Source organism: Dama dama, chromosome 12, assembly GCF_033118175.1.
Source record: "Dama dama isolate Ldn47 chromosome 12, ASM3311817v1, whole genome shotgun sequence".
NCBI classification, from domain to species: Eukaryota; Metazoa; Chordata; class Mammalia; order Artiodactyla; family Cervidae; genus Dama; species Dama dama.
In genome coordinates this window covers 93,496,938-93,515,062 of record NC_083692.1, presented here as the reverse complement: position 1 = coordinate 93,515,062, position 18,125 = coordinate 93,496,938, and the positions used below count along the sequence as shown (strand labels likewise).

The following is an 18,125-nucleotide window of genomic DNA, read 5'->3' as shown; positions in this document are numbered from 1 at the left end:
AGTAGAAAGTAAAATTTAAAGATGTATATGGTCATACATTTTAATTAAGTTCTGGAACAGAGAAGAAACTTTTCTGACTCTCTGAATGACCTTTCTCTTTCTGTTCACTAATAAATTCATGGGTAGAATAAGAATCAGTCAAGGTGGCGAGAAAGTCAGCAGAGGGCTGAAGGACCAATTCCAGCAGCTGGGGTTCTCTGCTTCCAGATATGCTGACAGATACCTGATTACTTACTCTAAGGACATACAGGGCTTCCCTGGTGGTTCAGTGGTAAAGAATCCACCTGCCAATGCTGGAGACGTGGGTTCCATCCCTGGTCGGGAAGATCCCCTGGAGAAGGAAATGGCAACCCACTCCAGTATTCTTGTCTGGGAAATCCCATGGACAGAGGAGCCTGGCTGGCTACAGTCCATGGGGTCACAAAGAGTCAGACACGACTGAGCGACTAAACAAGGACATATAGAATAGTCTCCGTGAAGATCATTGAAAATTCTTGTAGGAGACATTTGTGTCTAAAGTTGGACTCTCAGAAGACACTTTCTCAGCCTTGTTCACGTCTCTGTCCTTTGCAGGGCCACAGGCTTTGGCTTCTTGAATGCACTGTGCAAAGCAGCAGCCGTCCTGGGAAACTTGATATTTGGCTCCCTGGTCAGCATCACCAAAGCTATCCCCATCCTGCTGGCCTCCACCGTGCTGGTGTGTGGAGGACTCGTGGGGCTGCGCCTGCCTGACACACGAACCCAGGTCCTGATGTAATGGGAAAAAAGCCATCCATCCTGTATTACCTTCTCCTGCCCTGGGCCAACTCCCCCTGCTGACTCAAGGCTCCAGAAAAGTGGTCAAATACCAGAACACTAACCCCTGCTGTGACGACAGTGTAGATGCATACCGTCTCATCCCTTCAGTGTGATTTTGCAGGGTTTGGGGTTTGTTTGTTTCTTTTCATGTATTATTGTCTTTCCTAACTGTGATGCTACTGCCTTCCAGAAATCAGAATTTTTTTAAGTGTCTTGTGAGTCGAGCCTTCCTAAGATCCTCCTCATTGAAGGTTCAGAAGCTAAGAAGAGGACTGGACTGCTGTCAGAAATAATCCTGCTCCTAATTCAGCATTCACAGGAAAGATAAATCGGCATATTAGTGCGTCTGTGCTGAGGGGGGAGATTCTTTTTTTTTTTTTGCAGAGTGATATTTCCTGTTTACTTAGAAAAGGACCCAGCAACTCTTGCTGTTACAGCAGGGCCTTTCAAAAGAAAAAAAAAAAAAAAAACCCTGCAGCACCAAACTGAACTGGGTGGGGCTCTTTCAGGCTTGACAATTAGGATGACTCTGCTGACGAGAAAAATAGAGGCTCCGCAGTTGGCAACAAAGATCTGTGAGCTGCATGAGCAAGCTTTCTGCCAGGAAGCCTGACGAAGTTCTAAGAAATACGAGGAAACGGGCCGTTAGTAGTGCCTGTGATTGTGGCACGTGGTTCAGAATGTCAGACGATCAGAACTCAGATCTTCAGCCTGCCTTCACCCCCACCCTCTTCCCACCCCGGCTGCCATCCATCTTGCCAGATAACACAATCAGTGGGAAAAAGCCACTTTCTAACTGGGTGATTCCACCATTCACGCAAACTCTTTCGAGATTGTCAGCCATCTAAGTTGTTGTAAGTTGAAATGAGTTAGAAATTCACACCTAAAGCCATGTGTAAATGCCAAATGATACCTCGAGGGGACCAGGGTCTTGGGGCCAGTGTCCCTGGGGAAGTGACACTGGACTTTCTAACAGAGCCCCTGGCTGGAGCCAGTCAGTGTGTTCCTAGCAGCTGCCTCTGCATGAAATCGCAGCCCGCTGAGCTCCATGGAGCCCTTGGGCAGACAAGGGTTGCATCTCCTGGGGGCTTTTGGCTGCTCACTTTACCTCTGGAATCCTCCTGGCCTGCAAGAGAGAGGTTAGCAGGACATTCCCACAGGCTGTCAGCTATGTGACCTTCTCACCCCTTGGGGCCGCCCCTCCTGCATGCTGGTCCTTTTTACTCATCTTCTTTGAAATCTGAAACCTCCAAGTTGACTTGCAGTGATGACCAGCAGCCAGGAATAAATCCCATATTAAAACAATATTCCGTTTTTAAACTCCCTATGTCTTGTTAGAGGGTTATCCTTGTTACTTATTATAGGCGTTTCCAACAGGTCACGACCCTGGGCCTCCAGGCAGGGAGAGCCTTTGTTTCCAAGAGTCATTACACTCAAAGATGCCTTCACCCCACAGGCCAGTCCGCCTCTCTCTCCCCTTCCTCCTGATCCTCCTAGAGCTCCAGACTGCAGAGTTTAGTCTGTGAAAAGCTGCTTTCATTAACATAAGCCATTAATCGACTCTCCCTTGAGGCAATTCGGGCCTATACAGGGCGGCAGCCTGGTGTGGGGGTGCTCCCCCCCACCAGGGAAGAAGGTAACTCCCTGTGGATGCAGGCTTCAGGCCAGAATATCAGGAAAACTCAAACCCCAAACTACAAAGGCGGCAGGAAGAAGGCAAACCAGTAAAGAGTGGATGGGATCTAGTAGGACAGTATCAACAAATCTATTAGAACACTGTCAACGGAAAGAAACAGAACTCTCACCTCTGCCTTCTGGAATATTATTGGAAAACAAAGACAAGTCAGACAACCCATGAACATATCCTGGATGTTCTTCATTATGTACTCATTTCCCCACCTACCTCTTGGCTTATCTTTTCCAAAGAGACATACTTGGGGATCTGAGCAGATTTTTTAGTTGAATGTTGCATGTGCAGTGATAACTGCACAAGTGACCAGTGTATCTCCCATTCAACCCATTCAAAAGAGAAATAGAAATGTGCATGGATGCTGCTATCTCTAGATCTTCTGCCACAGTCAACTTTGCTTACCGTACTGTTTTTACTTTTAGAAATGTCTCAGATGTCTGTGATCGTTGTAAATGCATCAAATATGTAGAGCACAGTTTACACAGAATTTTATCTGAATGCTTGATGGATCAGAATAGGATTAACCAGCAGGACCACACTGGATGAGACCTGCCTGCATGCATCCCCTTTGGAATGACCTTTCTTGACCTTCTTGTCACTAAATCCAAACCTCCCAGGTGGCCCAAGAGGGATCTCTTCTAATCTCCTGGACGGTCTGTGGTCACAAACCTTCTTGGTCACCACCTTTCCTGCAGTTTTCCCCGCCTCCTTCACATTGTTCCCCGCACTGGCATTTTCTATGAGAGAGCTCAGGTTCTTCCCCAACTATGTGGTGTGGCCTGTCTGGCTTGTTCTGGGGTGAGCAGGATTAAGATAGAGCCATGCGATTAGACAGAAACTCTCAATTCTATCCAGTGCAGCAGGCTGTTGGCACTCGGACGTGCAGCCAGCATCTCATTTCATCTGCAGTAGAAAGAAAATGAGAGCACATGCATAAATGAAAGCCTGGGAAACAGTCCCACTGGCTCCTAGATTTCTAACTCCTTTTCTATCTAAAATTTCCTCCTGTGCTTTGAATCAATCCAGAATGTTCCTGAGTCCTGTTATTATCACTGGTCCTCTCAGCAGGAAATAAAGCCAGCTGCTCCACTCTGTAAGTCCTGAACTGCATTATACCCCCAGTAACAGGTTTTACCCTCCTCTCATTTAATCTCACTGCCTTGGAAGCCAAACCCAGCAGCCAGGGATTATCTTGCACCCTAAGGACTAACCCTGGGAGATAAGACAGATGGGTCCTAGCCCAAACTCTCCCACTAACCAACAGGGAGACCCAGAGCTCCCCGAGGAGGATATAAGTCATTGAGCATCTCTGATCCTCAGTTGCCCTATCTGTGGAGCAAAGGATTGGGACTAATTTGCTGCTGGGACTAGTCTAAGACTCTAGAAGACCCTCACAAAAATAGGTTTATCTTACTGTCTACCTTCTTCTGATGCTAAACCCATCTTTACAAGGCCAAACAGGTTGAATTTAGAAACTGAAAAAGTAGGCAAGCTTGCAAGAGCTCAGGAAGCTGTTTGGGAAGGCCCTGTGGGACAGGTGAGAGGATGGCTCCCGTGCTGTTTGTGCTGCAGCTTCTTAGAATCCCAAGCATCCTCTCCATTTTTTGTTTTGCTGTTGGTTTGCTGGTTCCCAGTGCCTGCCTAGGAAAGGGCCCCGCCCTGCGGGACACAGATGTTAGAAGCCTCACTCATCGGTCGTATGAGAGAGGATGCCCCCCAGAGCTTTCCTGGCTCTAAACCATTGCATTGATGAAACATGGTCTTATGCAGACCTCTGCCTTCAGAAGCGGTTTTAACGTGATTTTACCTGAGTTGTCAGATGCACCTTCATTTACAAATCTCCCTAAGTCTAAGTTCAGGTTTGCACTAAATTAATGTCACTGCTCTTCTGGATGTTGTGGGATATCAAGGGAGAGGTGAGAAAAGACACTAGCGACAGGAAGGAGAGCCCGAGACACTGAGAAGGTTCTAATGGAGAGGTTAGGGCAGAATCGAGATCTCCTAAGCCCTGGGGCCGTTTCTAAAGCACTCCATGGAAATAGCTTCTGATTCCCTCTGCCAATCAAAACAGAATATGATATTCTCCAGTTTTTTTCTGTCTCATATCCAAATAGCCTTTACCTATTTCTTCAGTAAAACCCCTCACTTGTTCATGCATTCAAGGTTCTCAAGCCAGAAATGCCTGGATTTGGCCTTCACCTGGTGTCGTGGAAAGCAATCGGTTGATTGTTAAGGGCATGTTGCCTGGATATTTGGATTTCTATTAACTCCCATATCACTCTGTACTTAGTCCAGGTACCAAACCTGCAGAAATAGCAGTCAGCTTGCTGCAACAAAAAGAAATATACACAGCAGGGCACTCTGAAATGGACTGTACGTTTCTTACAGTTTTTGTTTCTGCAAGCAAGTGTGTTTTGAGTAAAGCTTCTCTCACAACCTGTAATGTAGACAAAGTTGTCAGTATCCTCTTGGTTTTCTGTGTGTCCCTTCATTGTTTCAGGTGTGGAGTGACGGTTCTCCACGTGATGTTCTTTTGCTCTGAATGCTGACTGCTCTTCCTACCCACGGTGTCTTACCGACGAGACACAGCCGTTTCCAGGGCTGACTTCCATCTCTCTCCAACAAAACCTCCTCAGTCTGGTTTAGGAATCCCAGGACTTGAGTGGCAAGGATACAGTTCATGGGCCTAGTTTCAGGTTATTAGCACTGGATGGAGGAAGGGGCTGGGCAGAGCATTCACGATCACTTGTCATCTCATGTCATCTCATCAATAAATATTTATTAACTTGCATGTGCTATTGAATAGGTTGAGGCGCTGTGCTGTATGCAGGTAGTTAACCCTTTGCAGGACTTAACTAAGGACAGGGAAACAGGGAGAATGAAAGAGAAAACATCCGTAATGGTGGGGGAGGTCTTATATTGGTTTCCATTACCTATTGATACCCCCTCCCCATAAACGCAAAGTGTAATTTTTCCAAATTTAAAAGAGGTAATAGCCTACTGTGGGCAATGCAGAAACTACTCAGAAATTGAGACTGTCTTTGACAATTGCTTGGCCTTTGTTGGAGGGACTACTGACTAGTACCTACTTGGAAAATGAGGAAAGTGGAGCCATACATGTGCTGTCTCTTTAAATATCCTGGCAAGAAGCTGTGCTAAGGTATTAAAGGAGAAGAATCAGCAGCAAAGATATCCCCGCCTCTATAGGGGTGTTCATCTGTGAAGTTCTAGTCTCTTCTGGAGCATCCTTTTTCATGGCCTAAACTCCTGGCGGGGCTGGGGAGTCTGTTGAGAGCAGCACAGAGTCAGCAGATCCCCAGCTGCTGCCATGTGCCCGCCTCGGCTTCTCAGGGTGTTTCCTTCCTGATGTTGGAGACTTGTGATGAAGTCAGCTGTCTGCAGATCCCCTAGAGCAGCTTTCCTCCTCTTTACTTTCAGAAGATAAGCCACCCAGGAAACAAGTTCTGACAGTCGGTGGCGGGCGATGTTCAGACTTCAGTTTAAGGCCAGCACATCGTGTTGCAAAGTGTCTGGAAGTTGCAAATGGCCTTTGGGGGCTGGGGCCCGAGGTGCAAGCAGAGAAGGTGGCTGTCAGCGACCTGCCTCCTTCCCCACCGGAGTCTCCACTTCCTTTGTCCCACTAGCTTTCTCCTCCTTACCTCCTCCAGGCAGGACGCACTCACCTCCTCTCTCCCTTCTCTTCTCCACCTGCCCTTGCCTCGTCTTGACTCTTGTGGCATAGAAATCGAGGCCAAGCTTGACCAGGGCCCGTAGGACTGAGGAATGTGATGCTCTGCTGGCTCGAGGGCCCCTGGGAATGGGGAGAAGGGCAGCGGGTGTCAGGCGGTGTGAGCTCTTGACCATTGGCTTTGACACTGTTCCCCATGCTGGGCAAGATTTCCAGCAGCTTCCCAGCTCCTGCACATGATGGGCTGGGCGCCACTGGCATGAGATCTGAGCGAGGTCCATCTGAGCGAGGTCATCTCTGAAGCAGAGGGCTTAGAGCTCAAAGCTTGACTCCTGAAAAGCAAGAAGGCTTGCAGTGAGGTGCATGGAATTCATAGACCTCGAGGATGTGACACCCCTCATACTTGGTGCCAAAGGCTGGGTGCCTTCCACTCAGGCGGGTCTGGGGTGGTATTTATTTATTTATTTATTGACATACCTTGAGACATGTGGGATCTTAGTTCAGCAACCAGGGAGCAAAACCATGCCCCCTGCGTTGCAAGCGCTGAGTCGTAACCACTGGACTGCCAGGGAAGTCCTGAATTTAAGTGCTGAAGTTGCAGAGGGTGCCTGCTCTCTGCCTACCCTACCATGAGTGTGCTGGCTTCATGCCAAGAGTGTCCAGCCCTGGAAGGAGGAGAAAGCAGACCCTAGCCCTCTGTTCAGATTCTCACAAGGTTTCACAGCAGCTAGCGGCCCACCCTGGAAGCTCGGGTGCAGAGTCCTAAGCAGATTTCAGGTGCCTGGAGAGTGACTGACAGAGCCAGTCATGGGGGCCAAGTCGTCAAAAACCAGGGAGGGGCTTGAGCAGGTGCAAGCCAGTTTCTCAGAGCCGACCATTTCAGGAATTTTGTGAGCCAGTTGAGAAACAGTCTTTTTTTTTTTTTTAATTTTAATTAGAGGATAATTACTTAACAATATTGTGATGGTTGCTGCCATATATCAACGTGAATCAGCCATAGGTATACACATGTCCCCTCCCTCCCCACCCCACCCCTCTAGGCTGTCAGAGCACCGGCTTTGGGTTCCCTCCGTCATACATCAAACTCCCACTGGCTATCTATTTTATGTATGGTAATGTATATGTTTCAGTGCTATTCTCTCAAACCATCCCACCTTCTCCTTTCCCTACTGTGTCCAAAAGTCTGTTTTCTATGTCTGAGAGACAGCCATTATTTAACATTAACACATGTGAACTTACAATCTTTATATTTTAAAGCAAAGGTAAGAAATATTCAGAACTCATCACTTTCTAATTATTTTCTTCCATTTTAGTATTATCTATGCCCTTGACATAATCGACAGCTACTGTGTCTGTGTGATAGAAATATCATGTGATGCTGGGTTCCTTAACATCTCTTCCCAACTGCAGGTCCCGTGATTTCACCTCTGTAACTTGAAATCGGCTATGGTGGGAGTACTTACACCACAAATATTGATAGATGCTACAAATCAGACCCCTCCCACCAGACAGCAGTCTGCATACCACTGTCTAAAGCCCTGACCAGTACGTGGCCACCCACTGCATTGACCTGGACCACACCAAATCGAGTCCCATGGGTTTGCAGGTCAGCATTGCCCATCAGCCCAAGAGAAGGAAAAACAGCAAGTTCAACCTCATGTCAGTATGCAAAGAGTTACTTTCTGCATTTGTGTTGATTCAGAATAACACCCGCATTGCAGAGAGTCCACCACTTCTTTAAGTATTGTTCCTTCCAGGGCAGTGTACAGTAAATTGGCTATTTATGCTGTGCAAACAGAAATAAATTTGTTTGAAGTTACAAAGTGTCTCCCCTCTCACACCCAAGTAGGTGTTGAAGACAGACAACTCCTTCCTTGCCTTTGACATTCAGCAGGCCTGACTAGATAGAACTGAACAGCTTGGCTTAATCTCATTTCCTCTGCTATTGTTATACATTTATTGTCCTGAATCTATGTCCTAAATCAAAAGAAAAAAGAAATATTCCTTCCTGATATGTGTTTCATACTATCCAAAATGTGGTTATGTATCCTTGTCTTGATCCAGGAACACACTGAACAGACCATACATCCTTCATTAATGTCAACATCCCATAAATAAGTCCTAGAAGAGCTTTTTCTTCCAGGTGGATCTCCATTTCAGACATGTTAAACCCAACAATTCACTCTCCTTTGCAGTGAGATCTTGGCAGTGGTCCTCTTCTTGGTTTTGGCGTTGGGCACTTTGTTATGTCTTCTTTCTCGTCTCTTTTTATGCTCTGTAAGCCTTCCTGCTATGAATGTTCCCTTTACCCCCAAGTGTACTGTATATATGTGCTGCATGTGTGAACCCCGATAAATTCTGTTCCAGGTTTTTGGAGTTTTCCTCTTTAAGTACAGCTGGTCCTGTTGTGAACTCATCTTTCTGGTATGCTCCTCTGTGTCTGATTCCCGTATTGCCAAAATGTCTGACCAAGTGTGTTTTAACACATGCCCGAGACAGCCATGTGTAACCTTGTGTGAGTGAGGGCATGCTCCATTGGGGTGACTTGTGTGCCACGTAAATCTGTCAGCTGTGGACGTGTGTATACATTACTGTGCCAGACAACTAGCATTCATGTAACAGCTGCAAAGATATTTAATGGACATCCGACTAATAAAAGAGCATTTTTTGCTCCATTATATTCAAATAAAGATTTACGTGTGACTGACTTCCCCTTGCAAGTGTGTACTGACCCTTAAAAAAATAAGTACTTTTTAAAATGTCTTGAGCATAAAGAAAAACTGTTTCCTTTGATTCAGACTTATTTGAATTGTTTCCGTGGGTTGGTATCGTGGGTACTGATGTGTTGTTTGATTTCACAGGCATACATTCTAATTGTTAGCCAGGACCAGTGGGGAAAAAGGTATTTGTGGGTGGCAGAGCAGATGCGGTGTTCATCTGCCCCAGAGCAGGAATGGCAAACTGATTTTCTCTAGCATGTTAACACCAATGGATTGGTAGTATCTGCTTGGAATATTAGTTTGAGAAGCATGATGAGAAAAAATGCTATATTCTATAGCATTGGCATTGGAGGCTGAAAGACAAACTGCCAGCTATGGATTGGTAATCCCCAAAGGATACTTTTCACTGCATTTAATCGAAGACCCAGCTTCAAATATCTTTACTGATGAAGGGAATTGTTATTTCATGTAACAAAGGAGAGAGGACCATCCCAAGGTTGGGTGCGATGTGGCTTGGCAACATCACTGAGACCCAGGTTCTTTACATCTTTTAGGTCAGCCATGCTCAGCATTGGAGAAGGAAATGGCAACCCACTCTAGTATTCGTGCTTGGAGAATCCCTTGAACAGAGTAGCCTGGTGGGCCACAGTCCATAGGGTCATAAAGAGTCGGACAGGACTGAAGCAACTTAGCATGCTCAGCACACTGGCATTTGTCCCCTTGAGGTGGTTCCAGCAATTTTTTTTTAATTCTTTTTATTCTTTTTTAATTTTTTTTCCTTTCTTCTTTTTTTAATTTGGCTGTGGCCAGGTTTTAGTTGCAGCACATGGAATCTTCATTGCTGAATGCAGACTCTTAGTTGTGGCATGTGGGATCTAGTTCCCCAGCCAGGGATCGAACCCAGGTCCCCGCTATTGAGATCATGAAGTCTTGACTACTGCACCACCAGCGAAGTCCCAGTTCCAGCAGTTCTAAACATCACATTCTCACACAAAAATCGAAGGCAGAAGAGGGACCATCCCCTCTTTATGACCCTTTCTGAGACCAAGGAGACCATTGTCAGATCCCTCCAGCAGACTTCCTCCTCTATCTCATTGTCTGAGTTTGCATCATTTGCTACCCCTAAACTAATCACTAACAAGGGGAGTATAATTACCATAACTGGCTTACTAATCAAAATTTCCCTCCCCCAAGAGAGTTTGGCATGTGTGCTAAGTCACTTCAGCCATGTCTGACTCTTTGTGACCCTATGGACTGTAGCTCGCTAGCCTCCTCTGTCCCTGGAATTTTCCAGGCATGAATACTGGAGTGGGTTGCCATGCCCTCCTCCAGGGCATCCTCCCGACCCAGGGATCCAATGGGTGTCTCTTATGTCTCCTGTACTGGCGGGCGTGTTCTTACCACTAGCGCCCCCTGGCACATGGAGAGCTTGGCAGGAGCTCACGCCCCCCTGCAGTACGTGGCTTCCGACTGTCTGACCAAACCTGGGACTCAGGAAGCAAGGAAGAAGGAAGCTAACTGTTGAGTGCAAGCAGCAAGCCTGTGAGCTCTGGAACTGTGCTGTCCAACACTGCCGCCACATATAAATATGTATATGTAAAATGGCAAAAATTAAGAATTAAGTTCTCAGTCAGTTCCCCTGAGTCACGTGTCAGGAGCTCAGTGACCACAGGACTAGTGGCTGCTGTGTTGGACAGTGGAATACGGAACACGTCATCAGGGTCGTGCACCCACTCACCTCTGCGGGCTGGTCCTTCTGGGCGCTCTGCATTTCCCCCAGGTTCTCTCCCCGAGGCTAGACTCTCTCTTTTGCTGCAGCAACTGTGTTCCCCCTTTTCCTCCCCCAGCAGACTGGAAATCTCCAGCCCATCACCCCCCACAGGTGTTCATCCCTTCTCCGGGCCCCCAGCCCACCAGATCTGGAAGCTAGTCAGTATTGAAGAAAAGTTGCCCTCTGCTCCTCTTTCCTTCCTGTTTCTTGATGGGGTTCTTGTAGGAGGGGGAAGAGAAGACCCCAGAGGCTAAAAACTTCTACTGCTATCAGGGATGATGACCAGCTCAGGAACCCACCAGAGGATGCTAGGGTGCAGATGAGCTTGGCAAGAAGCATCTTGTATCCAGAGAGCTGGCCTGGACCAGGCTGCAAAGTCCTACACATGAAATCCTAGCAGGCAGCGTGTTAAAACAGGCCACATGTGTCTGCTTTCCTGCTTACTGAAGTCCATTGCAGTGAAGTCACCATCATTATCTGTACCAGTTTGCTAGAGTTGCCTCAACAAAACACCACAGGTTGGCTCAGACTCACACAACATGAATTTATTTTCTCACAATTTTAAGGCTGGAAGCCTAAGATTAAGGTGTGGACAGGGTTGGTTTCTTCTGAGGCCTCCTCCTTGGTTTTAGATGGCTGTGTTTCTGTGTGGTCCCATAATCTTCTCTTGCGTCTTAATCTCCTCTTCTAATAAGGGCGTGTTGGATTAGGACTCACCCTAATAACTCATTTTAACTGAGACCCTGGTTCAATTCCTGGGTCAGGAAGATCCACTGGAGAAGGGATAGGCTACCCATTCCAGCATTCTTGGGCTTCCATTGTGGCTCAGTTGGTAAAGAATCAGCCTGCAATGCAGAAGACCTGGGTTCGATCCCTGGGTTGGGAAGATGCCCTGGAGAAGGGAAAGGCTACCCACTCCAGTATTCTGGCCTGGAAAATCATGGAGTCACAAAGAGTCGGATACGACTGAGCGACTTTCACACCTCTTTAAAGACCCTATCGAGCGACTTTCACACCTCTTTAAAGACCCTATCTCCTAATGCAGTTGCATTTTGAGGAAACAGGGCTTAGGATTTCAACATGAATTTCAGGGGGACACAATTCAGCCCATAACATTATTCCCGGTGCTGCTTATTTTAGTGTGTGTGTATGGTGTGTAGAATTGTATTGTGTGTCTACACGGGGACAGAATATGATTGAATGCACCTATGGTCACAGGGGAGGGTAGCACAGGCCCTGTGGATGTGTTCACTCTTTTGTGTGCTGTTCCTTCAGAGTGGGGAACATAAAGACAGAAGTTGAGGAATAACCCTCGATTCTGGAACTCTTAGGCCTGAGACATCCAGCTCTGAGAGCCGCCCCAGGACAGGCTGTGTCACACTGCTCTTAGACCCCTGACCGCCATCTGCAGCGTCTCTGCTCATTAGAATTCCAAATGCGATCTTGTTGTCTCTGTACGATTCTCTCTGATCCTGGAGTCCATGGGCTCGTCGCTCCTGCCCGGCACAGCAGCAAAGCCCCGCTCTGTGGGGCCGCTGCCCCCTGAGCCCTCCTCCGGCCTGTGCCCTGGTTGGCTGCCGGGGAGGCGAGAAGGAGGAGCTGGGTGGCCCCGGCGGCCTGCTATCCCCGCGGTCCCTTTGTTCAGTGGGGAGAAGAGATGCAGCTCCATCGCCTGTAATCTGCAGTCCGGCCGCCAGGTGGAGAAGTGAGCGTCGGGAAGCCGAGGTTCCCGCCGCGGCGGCCGCCCCAGCCCTGCCGCGCTCCCAGCGAGTGGATGGCCCGGCGTGACCCGGGCCCGTGGGGCACGCAGCGCGCTCCAGCCCCCACGTCGGGGGCGCCCGCTGCCACCTGCCTTCAGCGCCACCTCCGCGTGCAGGGCCTGAGGGCCCGCGGGGCGGCAGACCCGGCCGGGTGTGCCTCCCACTCACACCTGCCCCCTGGAACCCTTGCTCCTCAGGGGGCACCAAAAATCCCTTTGGATCGGGACGTCCAAGAACGCCTCCTCTGGAAATTCAGTTTCGGATGGGGCTGTGTGGAAAGCTGCTGCCCGTCGCAAAAGGCTAAGTGACTTGTAAGTTGCCCCCAGCCCTCTTGTGTGTTTTGCAAACGTTGGACGGATCCCGCTGCAGGCCGGTGGCTCCTCCTCTCAGGCGCTTGACTGTGCTGTTACCCCCTCTTCAGCCTCCTGCCTGCCCTTGAGGATACCTGCAGCCTCCCACCTACATTACAGGCTGCCTGTAGCGCTTTCTAAAGTGCTGGGAGCTCAGGCTTTTCCAGAACTCAGACCCCCCCGTTTCCCCGTCCACACTTAGGACTTGGGGACCTTCCAGTGCTAAGCAGGGTGAGTTTGGGCAGGGTCAGTTCCTGGGTTCTGGCAGGTGGAAATGGGGGGTCCTCTTTAAGAAAAATGATACCAAATTTCAAACAAAAAATTAGCTACAAAAGTAACTATTTAGAATGAGAAAAGAAACGCCCACAACTTTCAAATTTTTAAAAACTGACAAATATCACAAACCATAACAAAATCCAGAAAAATAATATAATTGTTTGTATTAAATCACTGCCTGACACACCTGTCTCATTTTTGTCCGTAGTTTTTGGCTGCGTACTCTTGGATTGCCTTTTTATATGACAGCAGTTTTGCAATATCATTATAAAGGGAATAGAAAGATAAAAAGTAGCTTTGATTACTAATAGTCTTTCTTGAAAGGTTCCTGTTGCTTCTCCGTTTCCGCACACTTCCTGTGCCGAAGACACAGGTCACATTCACAGTCGCAATCCAATCTCTGCCGGCGTGTTTGTGCCACAGGCCAGGTGAGTGGACTCAGGGGCAGGAGCGTTTCTGGAAGTCAGTCGTTCATCGAACAGCTAGGGAGGACCTAACAGCCACAGGAGTGATTTCCAGACACGTCAGAACAACCCATAACTGGTGCTTGTTGGGCAAAGAATCTGAAAAAGAATCAGTCAGTTCACTTCAGACGCTCAGTCGTGTCCGACTCTGCGACCCCATGGACTGCAGCACGCCAGGCCTCCCTGTCCATCAGCTCTATTACAATAAAAGAAAAAAACGAATAACCCACCAAACCCTGAGTACATCCCAACTCCAGTTCCTCTCAGTAAACCAAACCAGGACAAGTTTGAGGAAGGAAAGACAAAGTGGAAGGAAATGGTAACTAGGGAAATAATCTATCAATTTTGCAATTTATTTTTTTGTTGGGCAAATTTTTAAAAAACATATGCGCACGTGAACACATTGCTAGGACCTTTCAGTGCCTTGGAAGGGACCCATGAAGGTGGGAGTCCTGAAGCTGGGGCTTCATTAGCTTGTGGTAAGTTGTGCTAAACACTCCTGTGAGTTCTGACATCACATAGGTGTGGGCTTGAATCCTGACTCTGCCACTTAGCAGCTCTGAGGGCACCGTGGAGGTTAGTCTTCCTGAGTGTTTATGCCACAGCTGTGCACTCGAAATAATGATCATTTGTATTTCACAGAGGGTTGTATGTATTGAGAAGATGTGTGTAAAAAGTTTACATTTCTATACATTTTTGCTGAGGCAAAGTGCCTGGCACCTAAATCCTCCATAAACGGTACCACAGTGATTAGCATGACTGGCTCAAATCTGCAGCTGGAGGCCGGCCTGCAGTTCCCTTGGCAGGAGGCTGCTGAGAGGCAGTGACCCTGGGGGGCAGATGCCCTGGGCATGCTCAGATAGGGAGGAGCCCTGGCATTGCCTGATTCTCACACTTCTCACAGGACCAGGCAGCCTCTACCTTCTATTGTCATCAGCCTGCATGGCAGGTGCCTGGGTCTGCAGCAACCCTGGCCGTGACTTCAAGTGACTCACCCATGGCCCCCAAACCCAGTTCTGCTTCCACTTCCCACAGATGCCGGCTGTGCCCAGCCCTGCCTGAACGCCCGGATGCCCCAGGGCTTCTGGCCCCCGGGAAGGGAAGGCGGCAGAAGCGGTGGAGCACGTGCCAGGATGCTGGGGCTGCACCGACTCCCGCAGCCCCTGAGTACCCAGAGCAGGGCTCGGTCCTGGCACTACCCACAAGAGCTGCCTCTTCACCTCTTCGCCAGGGCTCTGCCGTTCATCCCGCCAGATCAGAGATGCTCCAGACACGGAATGGCTGTCACGTCTCTCCCAGGTGCAGCCGCGGTGAATCGCACCCAGAGGAATCTTGCTTCCCTGGAACTGAGAAAAAAGACCAACACGCAACTGCAGACCACGCTCACAAAATGGTGCTGGAGGAATGAATAATTTACAGGGAGGGATGCGCACAGGAGGGCACCGAGCGAAGCCGATGGCAACCCAGGTCCGGAGCCCAACACTGCGCCACCCCCACAGGGAGCGTTTCGGAGGGAAGAAGGAAGAGGTGCACCACCAAGAATTAGGAGCTTGGTCTCTAGACTCCATCAGACCCGAGTTCAAACCTCAGCTCCTCCACTAGTAAGCTTTGTGGTCCACGGCAAGTTCATTAACCTCTCCGGGCCTCAGTTCCTCAATTCCTGGTCTGTAATGCAGGGATGTTTGAAAAGATTAAAGAATATAATGCAAGATAATGCATGTGCCAAATACACTCTACTAATTCCGTCAGTTGGTGAACACAAGTTACTAGTTTTAATATTATCTGACTTATCCACCTTTCCATTTTAGGTTGGTTGTTTTTGAGAATCAAAGAAATCTTTGTCTATCCTAAAATCATGAAGACTTTTTCCTTACCTAGATTCTCTACTGTTTTTCATCTCCCATTTAGATCTGTATTCAGCTGGACTTCGTTTTTGTGTATATTAACTTTTCATTGGACGATCAAAATACACCACTGAAGGAGTGAAAGGGCAAGCCATAGAGAAGATATTGGCAATTTGAATAATCAACTAAGGACTTTTATCAAATCTTCTATCAAGAATAGATGTAGAACTCCTACAAGTCAGTTCAAAAGAATTAACTCAACCACTAATTGTCACAATGATTATTCCCCCTCCCAATCTTCTCTCTTCATCCTCCTGCATGCCTTACCTATTTTTCTGACGTTTCCCTTTTTGCCAGCATGTTTATGATCTAAATTGGATTTCACCTGTTTCCTAAACAAGTATGACTTTAAATGGCAAAGTCACTAAAGACAATTCAGAAAAGGCAACTTGCTTTTAATTGGTTACAGAGAAAATTAATCTCTGTGGGAGAGGGGCATTCTCTTTTCTAAGACTTCTTTAAAATATAATGGCTACCATTGGTGGAGCTCCACCTATGGTGTCTGGTGCTTTACATACATTATTTTTATTAATTTTTTTTTCCTGGTAGCACACTTTTATTGAAATCTTACATAATTTAAGCCTTATAAAAAGCCAACATAGTTGAAAATTGGATTCTCCCTCTAAAACCCTCTCTCTAAAGGTTAAAAGCAGAGATGTTGGGGTCGAATTTTCTGTATCTACTTCCTGGCTCCATCATGTCTAGCTGAATGACCCCAGACAAGTTACTTGACTGCTCTGTGCCTCAGTGGTTTCATCAGTATAATAATGAAAGATAGTAACCACCTCCTAGGACTGTGAGTTCATGTAAAGTGCTTAACACAATGCCAGATACATACTAAGCTTTCAATAAATGTAAGTAATGATTACCAAAGATATGCTTATTTTGGTATTGACCATCTGGCGATGTCCATGTGTAGAGTCGTCTCTTGTGTTGTTGAAAAAGGGTGTTTGCTATGACCAGTGCATTCTCTTGGCAAAGTTCTGTTCGCCTTTGCCCTGCTTTATTTTGTACTCCAAGGCCAAACTTGCCTGTTACTCCAGGTATCTCTTGACTTCCTACTTTTGCGTTCCAGTCCCCTATGATGAAAGAACATCATTTTTTGGTGGTAGTTCTAGAAGGTCTTGTAGGTCATCACAGAACCATTCAACTTCAGCTTCTTTGGCCTTAGTGGTTGGGGCATAGACTTGGATCACTAAGATATTGAATGGTTTGCATTGGAAATGAACAGAGATCATTCTGTCATTTTTGAGACTGTATCCAAGTATTGCATTTCAGACTCTCTAGTTGACTATAAGGGCTACTCCATTTTTTCTAAGAGATTCTTGCCCACAGTGGGCAGTAGATATAATGGTCATCTGAATTAAATTCACCCATTCCTGTCCATTTTACTTCACTGATTCCTAAAATGTCGATGTTCATTATTGCCAGACAGTCTATACAGTCAGCAAATACAAGACTAGGAGCTAACTGTGGCTCAGACCATGAACTCCTTATTGCAAAATTCAGACTTAAATTGAAGAAAGTAGGGATAACCACTAGACCATTCAGGTATGACCTAAATCATGTTCCTTATGATTATACAGTGGAAGTGAGAAATAGATTCAAGGGATTAGATCTAACAGACAGAGAGCCTGAAGAACTATGGGCAGAGGTTCATGACACTGTACAGGAGTTGGTGATCAAAACCATTGCCAAGAAGAAGAAAGGCAACAAGGCAAAACGGTTGTCTGAGGAGGTATTACAAATAGCTGAGAAAAGAAGCTAAAGGCAAAGGAGAAAAGGAAAGATATATTCATTTGATTGCAGAGTTTTGAAGAATAGCAAGGAATGATATGAAGGCCTTCCTCAGTGATCAGTGCAAAGAAGTAGAGGAAAACAATAGAATGGGAAAGACTGGAGATCTCTTCAAGAAAACTAGATATACCAAGAGAATATTTCATGAAAAGATGGGCACAATAAAGGACAGAAATGGTATGGACCTAACAGAAGCAGAAGATATTAAGAAGAGGTGGCAAGAATACACAGAAGAACTATATAAAAAAGATCTGAATGACCCGGATAACCATAATGGTGTGATCACTCACCTAGAGCCAGACATCCTGGAATGTGAGGTCAAGTGGGCCTTAGGAAGCATCACTACGAAAAAAGCTAGTGGAGGTGATGGAATTCCAGCAGAGTTATTTCCAGTCCTCAAAGGTGATGCTGTGAAAGTGCTGCACTCAATATGCCAGCAAATTTGGAAAACTCAGCAGTGGCCGCAGGACTGGAAAAGGTCAGTTTTCATTCCAATCCCTAAGAAAGGCAATGCCAAAGAATGTTCAAATTACTGCACAATTGCACTCATCTCACATGTTAGCAAAGTAATACTAAAAATTCTCCAAGCCAGGCTTCAACAGTATGTGAACATCTGGAAGATATTCAAGCTGGATTTAGAAAAATCAGAGGAACCAGAGGTCAAGTTGTCAACATCCTTTGGATCATAGAAAAAGCAAGAGAATTCCAGAAAAAACATCTACTTCTGCTTCATTGACTACACTAAAGTCTTTGACTGTGTGGATCACAACAAACTGTGGAAAATTCTTCAAGAGATGAGAATACTAGACCACCTGACCTGCCTCCTGAGAAATCTGTATGCAGGCCAAGAAGCAACAGTTAGAACTAGACATGGAACAATGGACTGGTTCCATATTGGGAAAGGAGT

At 46.9% G+C, this 18,125-nt stretch overlaps 1 protein-coding gene across 1 annotated transcript in view; it reads left to right on the top strand.

The window, feature by feature from the left end:
* The window catches only part of SV2C (synaptic vesicle glycoprotein 2C), a 215,612-nt gene extending 206,729 nt beyond the window's left edge, over window positions 1-8,883 (top strand). The window contains exon 13 of the mRNA XM_061158144.1: window positions 574-8,883. Within this exon, the coding sequence (XP_061014127.1) occupies window positions 574-757 (184 nt within the window). The 3' untranslated portion in view covers window positions 758-8,883. The remainder of the gene's footprint in view (window positions 1-573) is intronic.
* The last annotated feature ends 9,242 nt before the right edge of the window (window positions 8,884-18,125 follow it).